This window comes from Hipposideros armiger, unplaced genomic scaffold (assembly GCF_001890085.2).
Source record: "Hipposideros armiger isolate ML-2016 unplaced genomic scaffold, ASM189008v1 scaffold_98, whole genome shotgun sequence".
NCBI lineage: Eukaryota > Metazoa > Chordata > Mammalia > Chiroptera > Hipposideridae > Hipposideros > Hipposideros armiger.
Window position 1 is genome coordinate 3,458,666 of NW_017731448.1, and position 16,442 is coordinate 3,475,107.

Here is a 16,442-nt window from a genome sequence, read left to right on the forward strand (position 1 = left end):
AAATATATATATATATATATATATATATATATATATATATATAAATCTTCCACTGTATGTATTTTTGAAGAATATGCAGGCAGACACAGGTTTGAAATGACTGTGCACAGGTGTGCCCGGTGTTCTTCTGATTAAGAGGGGGCAACCTGGAGTTAAGCAAACTTCTAAATACACCAGAATCACCATATATTCAGCTACATTTTTAACATCACTAAAGCCTTTTTAATGCCCTAGATTTTTCGAAAACTCATTAGGTCACTTAAAAGTAACAAGCAGTTAGAAGAGGCAGGAGACTCGATTCACTGGGGCCGTGTTTCATGATTTGGGAAAGATGACATTTGTGTGAAACAAATTTAAGCCAAGGTACCCAAGGTACAAGGTACATACGAGAGGCCTCGGACCAGGGAGCTCCGTTTTCTGTCACACAGGTTTCTAGAGAAGGAACAGAGCACCTCCGTCTCTGCAGAGACGCTGCTTGTCGGGGTGCTGGTGCTGTTAGGGGGGCGGGGGGTGGGACGCTCAGGCTGAGGCCACACCCTGGGTAGAGGTCAGGTTGCTCTCAAGGAAGGACGGCCCTGCCAGGCGGACTGTCCTGGGCTGGGAAGGTGGGTTGGATGGGGGCGAGGAATCTTAGGAACTGCTTGTACTCTGCAGAGGAAAACAGCTTTGAAGAACCCTCTGAGCTGGGGGCCTGCCGAACCCGGACGACGGGCGCAGGCTGGGAACACAGGTGACAAGGCCCAGGCCTGGGGTTCCTGGGAGAGGACACACCTGGTGGCTTTCTGAGTCCTTCCCTTCCACCACCTGCAAACCTCTGGTAAAGCTCTGTCACCTGGTCTCATCTGCATGATGTGGGGAGCAAGGGACAGGGAGCCGAGGGGGGACCGCTGGCCAACTCCGAAGCCAGGGAGCGAGTGTGAGGGGCAGCCACCAGCAGACAGGCAGAGCCCGTCAGACAGGGAGGGCGAGGACAGGGGCTTAGACGCACTGCACTGAAGGGAAAGCATCCTAATTTTATACTCTCCCAGTGGTGGTGCCAGTGGTTACCCTGAAAATCAGATGTGGAGCTTATCACCTCCAGGTACAGGGTCATTCATTCATTCTAAGAAATGACAAGTGACTCTGAAGAGCAGCCCTTGGTGTAAACAGTATGTCCCTTCGTCTGAACTTTTAGTGACGACCCCAGTGCATGTCTCTATGTAAAGTGTGTATCTTTAAGGTGAAAACAGAAGAGAACCTGGCACAGTTGATTACAATAACCTACTCTCTGCCCATCAGCACGCCTGCTGAGGCAGCTTTCCAGGTGAGGGGCCCTCCCAGGGTTACCCCCACTTAACGCTCCCTCTGTGCCCTGCAATCCATTCTGTTTACTGCCCTCAGTGGGGGTTGCATGAGGTTCTCCTCCCCACCCCCAATCCTGCTGTTTAAAGCTGTGTTATCTGTACTTCCTCCATCACATTTGTAAGTTTGCACTGTATCTGCACCGTCGCTCCTATGAAAATCGTTTTAAAGTACTTTCAGTGAGTTCCTATGTGGTCCTTGTGGGTCTTTCGCTGTCCCTGGAGTGCATCTCATGGGGACTGTCTTTCTCAGGTTACCCTTTGTGTTGAAATACACATTAACTGCATTGGTTCCCCCCCACACTGCCACAGACTCACTGGGTACATTTACTTTTTTTCCTTTAGGATTTTTCATTTTTTATTTATTTGGTGAGGAGAGACAGGGAACGTAAGGGAGGGCCGAGGGAGTACGAAAAAAGCCCTCCTGTTACTTGATGTACCACGGCAGGAGGGTGTGTACACATGCGTGTGCATGTGCTGTGTACCTGTGCACACGCGTGTGAGGTGAAGCCTTGTGGGACATGTTAGGTAACTGGAGTCTTATTCTGTGGCCAACAGCAATTCACATTAGAAATTGAAGCAGGAGCTTGTATCATTGGATTTATGTTCTAGTTGCATAAGAGAGGGTGAGAAGTGAGGTTAGGAGGTCTGGTGGGCAAGAGGCAATGTGATGATGGAGACAAGAGAGTATTTAGATTACGGTAACAAAATGTGGGCAGGCTCAAAAAATTAAAAATAGAATCACTGTATGGCCCAACAATCCCACTTCTGGGTATACTCCCCAAAGCACGGAAAGCAGGGACCTGAAGGGAGATTTAAACCCCATGTTCACAGCAGCATTATTCTCAATGGCCCAAAGGTGGAAGCAACCCCAGTGTCCATCAACAGATGAATGAATGGACAAAACAGGGTCTATACACACAGTGGAATATTATCCAGCCGTAAAGAGGAAGGAAATGCTGACACACGCCACAACATGGATGAACCTTGAAGACGCTATGCTAAGTGAAATAAGCCAGTTACAAAAGGAGAAATACTTAATGATTCTACTACTGAGGTCGCTGGAGTCGTCAAACTCAGACACCGGAAGCAGAGGTGGCTGGGGGCGGGGGATGGGGAGTTAGGGTTCCCTGGGCACAGGGGTTCAGTTTGGGAGGATGAGAAGAGTGCTGTGGATGGATGGGGGTTGGTGGTGACAGGAGCACAACAGGGTGGATGTACGTAATGCCACTGAAATGGACGCTTACAAATGGTAAAGATGGTAAATTTTATGTTTTGTGCATTTTACCAACACAATTAGGAAAAAATGTGTGGGCAGGGAGGAGAGCCTCCAGTGTGCTGGCCACTTTCTGGATGAATAAATTGGGGCCATTTCCACTTTGGGAGAGAAGGCGGGAGAAGGAATTTGAATGTTATAGGTTTGAAGAAGGTGGCAAGACAGTCAGTGAGAGGCAAGCATTCAGGTGGACAGAGGAGGGCGGACAGGACAAGCTTGGTGGAGAGCTTACAGACAGGCCTGGAGGCCGCCCAAGGCGGAGCACCGAGGAAGCCCTACATTTCAGGCCGATTCTCATGAAAATATCTCTTTCCTAATTTTAACTTGGATTAAAGATGCTGCCTCACTTCTCTGATAATGATCACAGATCACTGTAGTTACGAAAGGTCATTCCTGGGTCTTCTCTTCTCGGACCGAACCTGAGCTGATGGCGCCCACCTCCGGCAGGTGCTGTGGCGAAGCGGAAAGCACAGGGGCGTATTTTCGGTAAATGTAGGGGCTGAGTTAAAGCCCCTGGGGGTAGAGGCTCAAGTGGCCAGCAAGCAAAAGGTTTTATTTCTTGTGGTTTTGTTTTCCTGTTTTCCTCATGAAGAACTGAAGAGTGCAAAAAAAAATCATGCCTTTTAACTTCCTCGAAATAAAATGCAAGTACTGACCTATACATGATCCAAAGAAGAAAAAAAAAACTATAATTATAAACAACTGTCAGAGGCGTTAAGGCGAAGGTTTGTAATTGGATATTTTCTTAAAGAACTAGCAAAAAGTCCAGTTGCAGAAGGAAAAGGGGGAGGTTTGGAACTGGCCTTTATTCAGAAAAGTCCTCATAAGAAATATAAACTCAGACTATCAGAGCTGGCAAGGATCTCAGAGGTCACCCACTGTCACCCTATCTCAGGCCCACAGCTGTAACATCACCAATCAGAACTCAGGTCTGCCTGACGTGAAGAACAGACCTGGCAAGTCTGACATGCAGCCTCTTCTGACTGCTCTAACCACAAATGTCCCTCTTACTACTGAAAGGTCTTCTCTTAAAGCTGCATTTTAGTAAAAATTCAGTGGGTGCTGAAGGTAACTTTCCAAGTTCAACTGGAACTGGCTGGTCCGGGTAGAAGAAACCTGGATGACAGACAGTGTCATGACACAGTTCCCAGGTGGCCTTTTCACATGCCATGAGCAGGGTAAGAGCACAAGGGGAGGACCTCCTGAAGACTAATGAGGGATTCTTGCCTTACCCTTAAAAAAGTGGAAAACAGTCAAAAGACTGCTTCTGTGCACTTCAGACATCTGCCTAGGTTACTGACACCGACAATCCAATTTTTACTGAGCATCTTCTGTTCCTGTCACCACCAACTCTGGGCCCTGCTGTCCATCACGTGACCACTGCACTGTTCTAGGTAAGCTTGTTGGGTTATCACCTGGAGCTAAACTCTCAAACACTATCACATATGGTAGTTTTGGTTGTGAAGAAAGAGAAAAGCTGAATTACTCAGTCTAGGATAGCATAAAAAGGGGTGTTTAAAATTGGCTTCAAAAATACAAACATTTCTGATATTCCTGTTTACTTTCTGTGATCAAGACTGAGTAAATAGAGAAAAGTGAAAAGTTTTACAAGTTGAGACCGCAGGAAAGAAATATCCCTGGGATTTACTAAGAGATTCAAGATCACGATGCGGTCCTATTTCGGGAGTACCTCAGTGCACTCACTGTACACAGGGCCTGTGGGGATCAGAGCTCCTGGACCCCGGATGCAGGACGGACTTGCTGGGGCAGATTCGCAATCTCCAAGTCCAGGCCCCGGCCCCAGATACTCTGATGTAATGGCGGACGGTATAAACTACAAACACAAATATGACTGATGGGCACAGGGGTGTGCTGAGTGCTTATCCTATTTTAATGTGTTTGATACCTGTTTAATCTGTGACTAAGATGCTGTGGAAAAGGGAGAACGGCAGCCAGAGAAAAGACAAGAGCGAAACCCCAAGCTTGGCTGCCTACGAAGGCCGACCCAACGGCAATCTTCCCACACTGGCCGTTCCCACAACACGGAAAGCGTTTTCGTGTTTGTTTTTAAATTTGTTTCATGTAGTTAATACAGTATGGGGAATGTAATCAATAATGTTGAAAAGGGTTTTTAAATGGAGCAGTCTTCACACGGGAGTCTAGTTTCAGACACAAAAATATCTCCTTAAAAAATAAATTGTGCAATTACATTCCTTGTTCATTTTAAAGGAGTTATATTCTTACCCTCTCGCCACACTACACAGGGATTCATAGCAAGATAAAAGAAACCTAGGGCTCCTAAATTCCACTCATGCTCATTGTCCAACAGACTTCCAGTTGTAGCCATGCTTCCAAACCACCAAGGGAGCCGGGGCAGTGCTCCCAGCGAGTTTGGGGCACTTCTTGGCTGATCTGAGTATTCATGATCATAGTCACATGGCAATTCTTAAAATATGTTATCATTCACAATCAAGTAAATAGACATTTGACCTTCATAGGCATGTTTTTTTACATCTGAAGTTTATGGAAATTTAAGTTGCTTGGACTGGGGAGTTAGGAAAAAATTACTAAGGCAATAAGGCTGAGAAAATTCTGGAACTAGAGATTAGTAACTATGCTCCTTCCTCCTGCCTGGAGGGTCAGAGCAGTAAGACTCAAAGACATTTAAGAAACTGTCTTAGAGGTTAACAGCAAGTGACTGGAGACAATACGTGATGGCAATTCCCTAACGTTCATGAGTTTTGAAGTGTGTGGAAGGCAAGGTGGTCACCTGCTTGTCTGATATCGCCCAGAGGAGATGCAGAGGGTGATGGATGTGAAGTTTCACCTGTGAGAGAAGGGGCCCCACTCCTCACTGCAGTACCCCTCAAGCTCAGCCCGGCTCTCAAACTGAAAAGGGGCTCAAAATGAGATGCTGGGTCAGCAGACGCACGGGAGGAGCGGCTCCAGCAGCCCGGCACACACCAATCTAGGATCACGCCCGCCTTTTCACACAAGAGCAGGGAGAAGGGTTGTGGGCTGAGCAGACGCAAATCAAGTCCCCTGCTTCTCCAGGAGGCAGTGGCCTCTTGCTCCCAGTCTCAGGACTTTTTTTGGGACTTATGCTTAGACTTTCGTTCCTTGTTGTCTGGACTGTTTGATAAAGGCCTCTTCTCCTGACAAAGACCATGGTCACTGCTGCCTGCTTTCCTGCACTTGACCGTGGGCAAGAGGCTCTGGCAGAGGCTTGTCAACAAGCCCTAAGGACTTCCCTCCCTCGTCTACTGCCCAAGTCCCAACACTGCAGGGGAATGATGATCTGCAGTTTCCTTGCGTTACACGAAAAATAAAAACATGGGACAGAAGGCAAGAATGGGTAAGGTTTAAGTCTCTGTCTACTGACTGGCTGTTAGTTCACAAAAGGTTGTACTCAATGAAGAAACACCTTTTTGGTAAAGGTAGTGTTACAGGGTTTGTGAGGGGCAGGGAATTACTCTTTCAGAATGTCACAGATTATCAGAGAAAAAGGACTCAGGGATCAAATTGTATCTAAACTTAAAAATAAGCAAAAAAACCCAACCTCCCTAAGCAGTTTTCAGGAAAAGTCAAGGGCGAGAAATACATAGTTCTTTCCTCTTGGCTAGCCTGCAATCGTGAATACCAGGAAGCCGAGAGCACACCACGGGAAAGGCACACATGAAAAGAAACCTTCCAGAACAAGTGTTATTTGTAGCGTGCTAAGGTCACCAGGGCCCCTGCGTATACCAGATCGGCTAGAGAAAAAGAGCTGTGCTTTACTTTCAACGCTAACCCAAGGACTTAAATATATTATGCGACTGGAATCACTCTGGCAGGGGCTAGTGGGCAGCCCAGCACAGGTCTCCACTGGACCTCAAGTGTCCCATTAGGGAGGTCCAATGCTGCTCTAAGCTCACGGACAGCTTTGCCAGAAATGAAAATAGACGCCTCGGCTTTTGGCCAAAATCTGAAAATTCTGTCTTTTTCTTTTGATCCCTAGAGAAACAACAGCTGAATTCTTCCAGATTCTTACTGGGGTGACAATAAGGTCCTATTCAGGCCCCAGCTCTGACACGGCTGGGCCTATAATTAAGGGAGCTAATCGGTAGCTGTATCCTGCACAGCTCCGTTTAGCTCAATGCCACGACTAACACCTTCCCTGCCCGCGCCCCCACCTTCCCCCAGTCAGAGGATGGACTCCAGCACGTGTCGTGATGAATGTAAAGAGGGCGCACGTGAGAAATGGAGGGAGCAACCGGAATGTTCCAAAATTAACAGACAAGAACTTGAAAACAGCAGACTATATCGTGATCTTCTCTCAGGAAGGGAAAACAAATTGCAGTACCCCCCAATCTGGAAAAATGGGCCATTTGCCAGTATTGCAAGAAAATGAAGGCTGTGACATAATATGGTTCAAAGCACATAAACTCTATCCATCTTGCATTATTTTAGAAGCTATAGACCAATGTTTCTTAAAAGGGCTTAAAGTTTCAAATTAGCTTTTCACTTAAGATCAAAGATTACACCAGCACTGTCCAATAGAAATATAATGCAAGCTGCATATGTAATTAAAATTTTTCTAGTAGTCACAACTTAAAAGTAAAAAGCAGGTGAAATTAATTTTAATAACACATTGTATTTAACCCACTCTATGAAATATAGTATCACTTCAACATGGAATGACTATAAAATAATTACACACACTGTTTTCACACTGGGTCTTGAAATCCAGCGTGTATTTTATACCTGCAGATCACCTCAAATCAGTGTCTCTCGACAGCCACACTTGTGGACACTCAGGAGACACAGACTCACACTCTCGCTAGCTGCCCATTTGTGATCCATCTAGACGCACATGGAAAAGCAGTCCTGCTAGTTACCTTTATCTAAGTCACTGAGGAATGCCACATGCGGTTTTGTTCAAATGCCCTATTTCAGTTTGAAAGTACTTCTTTCCAAAGCACCCCCCTCCCACAGCTGCACGGAGCCCCACCTGAGTCAGGCGGCCTCTCTCAGCCCAGCTCCCCTCCCTCTTGGGGCAGGGAGCCTGGGGAGCTGGCGATGTCCTGAGACACCCTGCAAAGCTATGAGGACGGCATGGTTGGGCTCTCATGCCCGACTTTCTGGGATTTCACCCTGACAAAATAAAGGACCCACAGCGTGGAAACCTGATTAAGGAGAATCTGAATATGGTCTCACCTGCCCTTCCTGTTTTCAGCATCACCTGGAGGAGAACAGTACCTTCTCTGTCTTCTCCATTTATCAATGACACTGGCCTCAAAAGAACAGCCCCCTTCTCCACACTGATACCCTGCTACACCGTCCTGGGAAACGAGGCAATCGCTCATTATTGCTGAGTGATAGGTGAAGTCTTCATTTCCACCTCAGCTCCTGATGGATTAAAACAGCCCAGAGATACGGTGACAAAGGACTGAAGTGCGAGTGACAGGAGCTACGCCCATTATGAGGCTGCAAAGAAGCAGGGACAGAAGCCCTGGAGTCATCCCAGCGGGCAGGCCGCTGCCACCACGCCCCTGGAGTCCTACCTTTGTGGTTGAAGATACCCTCCATCTCCATACTGCTTCTCGAGTGGGCGATGCACAGAGAGCCGCAGGGAACCAGGCCTTCTGCCGCAGGGGACCGGTCGGTGGTCCGCACCAGACACCAGTCGGGCTTGTCGTGGGGCCGCTCCAGTACCTCCACGGTCTGGCCGCGGCGGATGGTCAGCTCCGTGCTGTTGCAGGCCGTGAAGTCGTGGATCACCACTGTCAGCTCGCAGCCGCCGGAGAGCTGGGGAGGGACAGGGGACACGTCAGCAAGCCCAGGCCACTGGACTTTGGTGGGGAGGCTGTGAACTTGCCACTCCGCAGACCACCTGAGCGAGAGCTCCCCAGGTTCACTGTCCCTGAATTTCCCCTTGGAATCACGTGGCAGTTATTTACTTGGTCACGTTTTAATGTATGACCATGATTTTCGGAGTGTTTCACTGTCAGAACCTGATACGACTGCTCATATGAGCATTCAAATCCTTTTTGTGCCTGAGACATTATTAGTCTCAAAAAGTGCTATATACTCATTTTTTAACTTAGGGCAAACTAACAAAAACTCTGCTTGAAGGCCATCTGGGGGATTAATTGTGAAATATGGGGATAAAATTAGAAAGTTTTGTTGGCAATTTTACAGTTGAGCGTTCCATGCTGTTTGCGTGTGGGCTCTTCAACCCCACTCAGGTCAGAGAGGGGCCAGCCACAGCAGGGAGGCTGCGAAGGCCACGGGGCGCGCCATCCCCGCACACGGGGCACAGCTCCGCTCTGGCCCCTCCTCGTCCCTCCAGGATCCTTAGAGGACATTCCTGACCCCCCGCCACCTGACCCCGAACCCTCTCCAGGTTCTCTCTTCCCCTCCAGGCTTCTACACGCCATTCATTCCATATGCTCCATGGACACTGGCTGATTTCCCATGTGCCACGTACTTTTTGATCTGAAATTTCCCTTCCTTCTTCTGTCCTCTCACTAAGCTCATTCCGATTTGTTGTCTATCAAAACTCTCCTACCTCTTAGGCCATCTGAAACACATCCACGAACCCTGTGAAGATACATCGCTGTGACCTCAGGAGTAAAGCTAGGTGCATGGCCTTCTCATGACTGTTTGTGTCCTATGGCCTGTGTCCCATATGCCTTCCCCTTAGACAGTATGCTCCTCGGGGACAGTGCGTACATATGTTCATTAATGTCCCTCCTACTTGTGACCGGCCCCCCATCTTTGGACTGTGCCCTCTGCCCCTTCACTCCATGCAGCCCCAGGAGGTTCACTGGCCCCTGGGGGGGCCCTGGAACCGGACTTCTGTGCTCGTCACTCCCAACCAGGCCTGCTGTTTCCTTGTCCCTCCAAAGTGGAGCGTCTAGGCCATGACCTTTACCCACGGGCCCCAAATCTGTTGATCTCCAGTATTGCCTTCTGGGTAATGGTGTCACAATCAAGTTGCCCGAGACAAGAAATCTCCCACCTTTTCACACTCCACGTGTCATTGGATGGACTCTAGGTGTCTTTCCAGTTACTGCCTTTCGCTACATGCTCACATGACCACTTCATCTGGATGTCTGCAGCGGCCTCAGGCGTGGCCTCCCTGATCCAGGCCACCTTGGCCCTGCTGCCACTTTCCTTTGAAAACGTGGCGGCGTCATCCTATTCAGGAACCTCGGACACAACTTCCTTAGCACAGCGTTCAAGGTTCCTGCAACTGGGTCCCAGCCCACCCTGCTGGCACGGTCAGTTGCTTACCCTCATGTGCGACCCAGCCAGTGCCTGTGTCCTCCTGAGGCGGGTCCTGTGTGCACCATGTTCCCACTGTCCCTTCCACTTAGGGCCCCCAGCCCCCGCCTGTCTAGTCTAAGCCCCCCATCATATCCCCTCGAGCAGTCGCACCAGTATCTACGCTCCTTAGCACTTTTGTTCATCAACAAATTACGTCTCCATCCAGAAACGAGCCCCGTCTTGGGTTACACGTGTGCGTCCTCGGCACCCGAAAGCAGGTTTCTGCCATCTCCTGTGAACTCTCCAGGCCCAGACCGTGAGGTTTGTACAAGGACATTGTTGGGCAGCATCTCCCAAAGCCCACCAGGCACAGTGCTCTGTACCCAGCAAATAGTCCAATATCTGCCGAAGAGAAAAAGGCCAAACGGGGGTGCTCCAAAAATGAAGGCCCTGCCTCTGAAAAACCGAAACGAAACATGGCCTTCCTTCTGACGGCAGGAGCTCACTCTGCCTGTGCTCACTATGCCATGTGCCCTGTCTTCTGTCAGCCTGAAGGGCACCGGCACAGAGCAGGCAGAGGACAGAAGGGCAGGCGGCTGGGCTGCAGCGGGAGGGAGGAGGGCCGGCCGCGCCCCCGGCTGGGGGCCACCTCGTGCCAGGGGCCAGCTGGCCCCAGTCCACTGGCAGGGAGCTGCCCGCCTGCCGCCCGCCCACGCCGAACGCGGCGCCTGCCACCTCGTCCTGTGGCTCAGTCCCGTCCTGGCCTAACAGCCTGTCTTTCAAGAGAAAGTTGAGATATTCAGAATAAGAAACACATGTCCATTGGACGACCACAGAAACCAAACCAAAACAAACTCTCCCATAATAGAGCACAGATATCGACAATGCAAATCGCCTTTGCTAGGCCACAAAGGGAATTCTTCACAAGTGTTTAATCCCCTTCTACATTTTACAAATTCCTCTGTAAATCTCTCCACGCAAATCTCACACAGTTGTGAACCAAAGATGCTCATGTTAAAAGGTGAAAGGAGAGGCCCAGCCTAGGGAAGTGTTTTCCTCTAAACCTGGCGTTATGGAAGTGGCTAACCCCTGTAACGCAAAGCAGGAATGTTCAGGAATGTTTCCTGTTCCGGGAACTATGAGCAACGAGGACCCGGATGTGGAGGAAGCCGGTCGAGTTCCCCCAGGGCCTGCACTGCCTGGGGACGCTGTCCCGCCTGCCTGTGCCTGAGGGCCCACAGTGTGTCGTCACCCCCTGCCCAGGGCCCCTCGCACAAGCCCACCACGCTGCCGTGACACTTGTTCACCCGGGAAATACGACTTCAAGACACACCGCCACTTCACCGGCCCTTTGCTGGTTCCATTCCTGAGTTTTATTAATTTTTCAGACTGTTCAAAGCCATATGGTGTGTTCTGTGGGTGGGGGAAGGGTGGGAAGGCAGAAAGGGGCTGCCCGAGGAGGAGAATTAAGCTAGACTTTAATTTTCTGGCACTGGTTTTTTAGCCCCTTACAGAGTAATCAAAAAGTATTGAAAACATCTGTGTACTTGACAGAGCATGAGAAATAAAAATCAAGCCTGTTCTGACAAAGAATTGCATACTGAGTTAAAATTCTTTTTCAAAGGCTTTAGAAAACTCACTAACAAAATCTAGTACCAGATGACTGTTTTCAAACAGTGCTAAATTTATCATTAAAAAACACATATATCTTCTTGGGTTTACCCCTAAGAATCAACTGACTTTCCCATAAGAACCTCCCTAACGAATCTTTAAGAGGAGGATTAAATAGATGTTTTCTGGTCCAGAGAAGAGAAGTCTGTGGATTTCTGTCTCAATGTTCACATCTGAATATTTTAAAGTTGTTATTATAAAACCTCTCTTTAAAACCAGGCTTGCAAATAAAAAGTTGTGTGTGTGTGTGTGTGTATAAAAGACATCGAATAACTATTTTGAGGAGCAATGCAAATCATTACTACATTTCAGAGGAATGACACTCCCAACTGGAAAAAGCTCAGGTAATTTATTACACATCATTAAGTATGGCTGAGGTCTTATTTGCTTTCAATGACATTTCTACCCTCAATGACCCAATTCCATCACTAAGTTGAAAGAATTACCATTTCCTTTACCTAGTTTACAATTCACTTTTCCTTTCCAACCACATTTTGTGAAAGTTTTCACAGTTATCTTCTTCACTTCCGTCTATTTTACGGACTTCTCTCCTGGGCTGCCAACCATATGCATTCAGTTTAAGATTGCAATTTATGAAAAGCTCAATTTCCACAACTCACATTAACTCTTGTGACGTTCCCATCAGAAGACAGGTTTTTAAAAACAATCTTTCTGCTTTTCACCTTTAAAAATAAATGTGGTGACTACAAGGCATGGCAGTAAAATGGTCCAGCTGGAGCCTGGACCCCAGTTGTCACCACCAATGACACGCCTCCTCCCGACCACCCCATGTCACTCTAAAGGGGCTGCCAAGAAGAACACCAATGGTCCGGATGCACAGATTATTTGTGGAATCAAACCAGGGTCTTGGCAGAAATCTCCAGAGTGAATGAAAATGAACAAGTTGCTGGGTTTCACCCAAAAGAATGAAATTCTCATTTCTGGTCGCAGGCACGTGAACTTTCAACGATCACCACACAAAAGAGAATTTTAACTTTGTTTCATTGAGAAGCCAAGTGACATCCTTGCCTGAAGCTAGTGAACGGCCATATGGAAACAGACCTCTGGATGGGGATTTCACCCCGATGCTCCTTGGAGCGCCCCTCCCTGGCGCTATAAGGAGGCAGCTTTCGTTACAGGGATGGACAGTTCTGCAGAAACAACAGCAACACCTGGTTGGAACAGCCAAGCTCCCGGGTGAGTCTGGGGCGAGTGCTCCCAGAGGAACAGGGCTCTTCACGCCTGCCGTGGCGGAGGGCGCAGTCACTCTGCAAATGATTCTACTTCAAGGACCCAAGATCGATTGCAGGTGGGTGCCTGGCCAATTTTCTGAGCGCAGTTCAAAGGGAAAGGGGGAATGTGGGCTAACAAAAGCCACTTTCCCCTACAAACAAAGTGTATCAGCTCTTGTGAACGGTCACATCCTCCAGCCCAGTACAGCTCAGTCCTTCAGAAACCTCAGAAAAGGGCCTGTGGTTTTGAGGAGGCTTCACACAGAGCAGACCAGAACATGCTGCCCTGGTTAAGGGATTAGGGAGCACAGCCCCATTACTGGCAACCCTTGGCACCCAGAACAGTACCCCAAGGAGAGAAATTACACCCCACGTTCTCATCTGCCCGCGCTACGCTGGGCAACCTGACAGACCCAGGGCTCACCCTGACCCAGACGCCAAGTTCACAGGAGTGCTCCCCAAGTCTACTGCATCTCAAAGAGGGTCACTGTGATAAGCTCTCACTCATCGGAGGGACAAGAAATCTGTGAGAACTGAGATATAGTTAAGATGGTAAATTTTATATGCTTTTTACCATAAATAAGAAGAAAATCTGTGAGAAAAAACTTTTTTACAAACGGCGGCTTACCATACCCAACATTTTATCCAGAAAAGGCATACTGAGTGTTCTGGGGCGTTACTCCTCCGCTCTTTACCAAGGTGATCAACACACTGGCTTTCTGACATAAAAATAATTCTTGGACAGCTTCCTCGACTAAGTGATACCCATGAGGTAGAATGGAAAACTAGATGGAAAGAAGCTCAATTTAAAAGCTACAACTAAACAGGCAAATTTCAAATGTAGAAAGTCAAGCAAATCAGAGGGCAGCTGCTATGTGGCCCAGGCTTGAAGGGTTGGCAGAAGCTGACCTGGACGGCACTTCTCCTCACTCAGAACATACTAGAATGAGAGCTGCCAGAACAGGTATTGCAGACGCTCCTGCAGGAATAGGAATAGGGCTGGGAAAAAGGAGGCAGCTGAAAGCCACCTGCATTACTTTATGTCACCAGGCCCCTGAAAACGAACTTCTTAGGACAATTTAACCCAAAGAAACCCGCTTATGCATTTCCTGAGCAAGACAATCTTCTATCCAGAAAAGTTCATTTGAAATGCCTCTTTGTATCTGTAATGGAGGGACACCACCTGGAAAGTTCAGGTATGAGGGCCAGGTAACCAGCCGACTGGGCCCTTCACACAAGGAAAAACCGGGATAAACCCCTGGACCCAAGTCTGAATCAGGCCTGTCATCATCCTCACAGTAACTCTGATCAGGGTGCATGTGACGTTTACAGTAAAAACACTTTCCAATGTGCCAATATTCTTAGAAACACTTCTGGTACATGTCGACCTAAACTTTATACTAAAAAAAACAAACAAAAAACTTCCTTTTCTTAGAACCAAGGCATTTGCTTTAGCACGGGGATTTTGTTTTCCTAATTCAGTATGGCTATCAAAGAGTACACTCATTTTGTGGTTTTAGGAGAGCACTTAAAAACTCGTTAATAATTACAAAAAGCCACACAGTCACTAAGAAAAATAGAAAACAAAGATTAGGAGAAGAAGCAAGCAAACCCCCGTGCAGCCCATCACCGGCTGGGGGTGGGGGAGCTCTGTCCCCCGGTTTCGTCCTGTGCTGGAGCACCTGTCCTGGGCCGGCACACAGGGGCGACTCACAAGGGTTTACGAGCCATGTACCTGCCTTGTGCAGAGCACGAAGTCACTTGACATGGACTTCTATGTGGACTTCATTAGGCGACCACTATGCACTTAATTTGGGAGGATTACAGATGAGCAGCTGGAAACAGGTTTTAAGCGAGAGTCTCCCTCTTCTTCAGTGGCTGCCCATTTGGCACGTGGCCAGGGTTTTGCTGTTGAGCCACCAAAATGCTTAAGTCCAGGCACAAATGCTGAGCATCAGGTCCTAACGACCACAATCAGCTCCTAAATCCACTGCCATCAGGAGCGCCCAAGAAGAGGCTGGAGGCCGGTGTGGACAGGGATACGCAACAGCTAGTAGGGAACGCCAACAGCTCGAGGGGGGTGGGGAGGAGCAACTTTTAAAACGGAAATAGAACAATAGCTAATATTTATTCAGTGCTCAGTACCTCTAGGCGCAGTTCTAAATACATTACATACACGTTTTTAATGCTCACATCCCTATGAGGTAACATTATCATCCCATTTTTAGACGAGGAGACAGAGGCACAGAGAGGTGAAGTAACATGGCCAAGCCGCCAGCTGCTGAGAAGCAGAGCTCGGAGGTCTGGCTGGCGAGTGCTTCCTTGTCCTTAACCGGCTGCTGCTGATGTTGAACACCCCACAGAACTACAGTAAGTCCTCCCCTAACATCACCCATAGGTTCTGTGACTTTGAGTGACACGAGAGATAACGAAACCAACTTTACCACAGGCAAAGTGATATAAACAAGGGTTAGTTCCGGCGACATCTCATCAGCGTGACAAGACGATGTTGAACGAGACGCTGCCATCTCAGAACCCGCCGTACTCCATTACACTCTGAGCTGGGGAGGCTAACAGATGCCCGCAGTCTTCTGTCTGAGGAGATGAAAACTGTGTGTCGTCCCATAGGAAGGCTTCCGCACTGAACGACTCAATTTCATGCCCACATGGGGCAAACCTACAAGAGGCCCCGGGAGGCCCAGGGGGCGCTGGCGAGGCCAGCAAGCTGGGCACCTCCTCTGAGCAAGGCACCGTCAGCCAGAGGACAGAGGGCTGAGGGCAGAGCCAGGGCTCACCTCCGCTTCCCGCTCGGCGCTAGGCGTGCAAGGGCTGGAGGCTGAAGACGAGTGTCCTTGCCCCGAAACGTGAATTCAGCCATATTTAAAATGTGTTGGCATTAACTACTCTTATACTACGTCAATGCTGCAATTTACATAAATCCAACCAAGTGCCTATGGCGTGGAAGGCCACTTCACAGGCAAAGTTGACTGACATTTCAAACTGCATGAAATCTCATCCCCAACACAGTGCTGCAGCTGTACTAAGAGTAACTGAAACCATTTATTCTTTTAAATATGTGGCTTTGTATATTCACATTATGGTCAGTTCGGGGCACTTCATGACAAGTATCAGTCTCCACTGAATTTCCCCCTCACTAAAAACTAGAACTACATTACCTCTGACCCAGAAGAACACTCACACCGCGCCCGCCCTGCTGGCTGGGGCCAACTTCTGCACACACACCGCATCTTGGTCATCTTGACCTCACAGTGCTCATTCTATTGTAGCCTATATGTGATTCCAGATTTTCTATTTTCCTCTTAATATAAATTTTGGTTATATGAAATAAATCACAGGCTAACAATAAGGCAGATAGAAAAAAGTTTAAAAATTAAAGAAAAAGTAAAAAATGCTTCTTTATTATACTAAAAACATTAGCTCCATATTCAGCTCTAGTGTGACATAATAAGGGTTAGATAGTGACAGGTAATTCAATCCACATTCCTTTTCCAGCTTTCGCACTGCTGGGTGGCCCTGCGAGGGTCATCTCACCTCCGTCATTTCCTCATGGCCCCACAGGCTGGCTCAGAGCTCTCCGCCCTGCCCCCCGAGACGAGCTCAGGACAATGAGATAAAGGTCTGGCAAGCGCCTGGTTTCCTTGGAGCCCGAAT

General features: G+C 48.3%; 1 protein-coding gene across 8 annotated transcripts in view; it reads right to left on the reverse strand.

The window, feature by feature from the left end:
- Positions 1-16,442, reverse strand: part of TRIO (trio Rho guanine nucleotide exchange factor) — a 322,427-nt gene that overhangs the window by 68,965 nt on the left and 237,020 nt on the right. For all 8 annotated transcript variants that reach the window (XM_019646200.1, XM_019646201.1, XM_019646198.1 and 5 more), the window contains exon 34: positions 8,160-8,403. In XM_019646200.1, the coding sequence (XP_019501745.1) occupies positions 8,160-8,403 (244 nt within the window). The remainder of the gene's footprint in view (positions 1-8,159; positions 8,404-16,442) is intronic.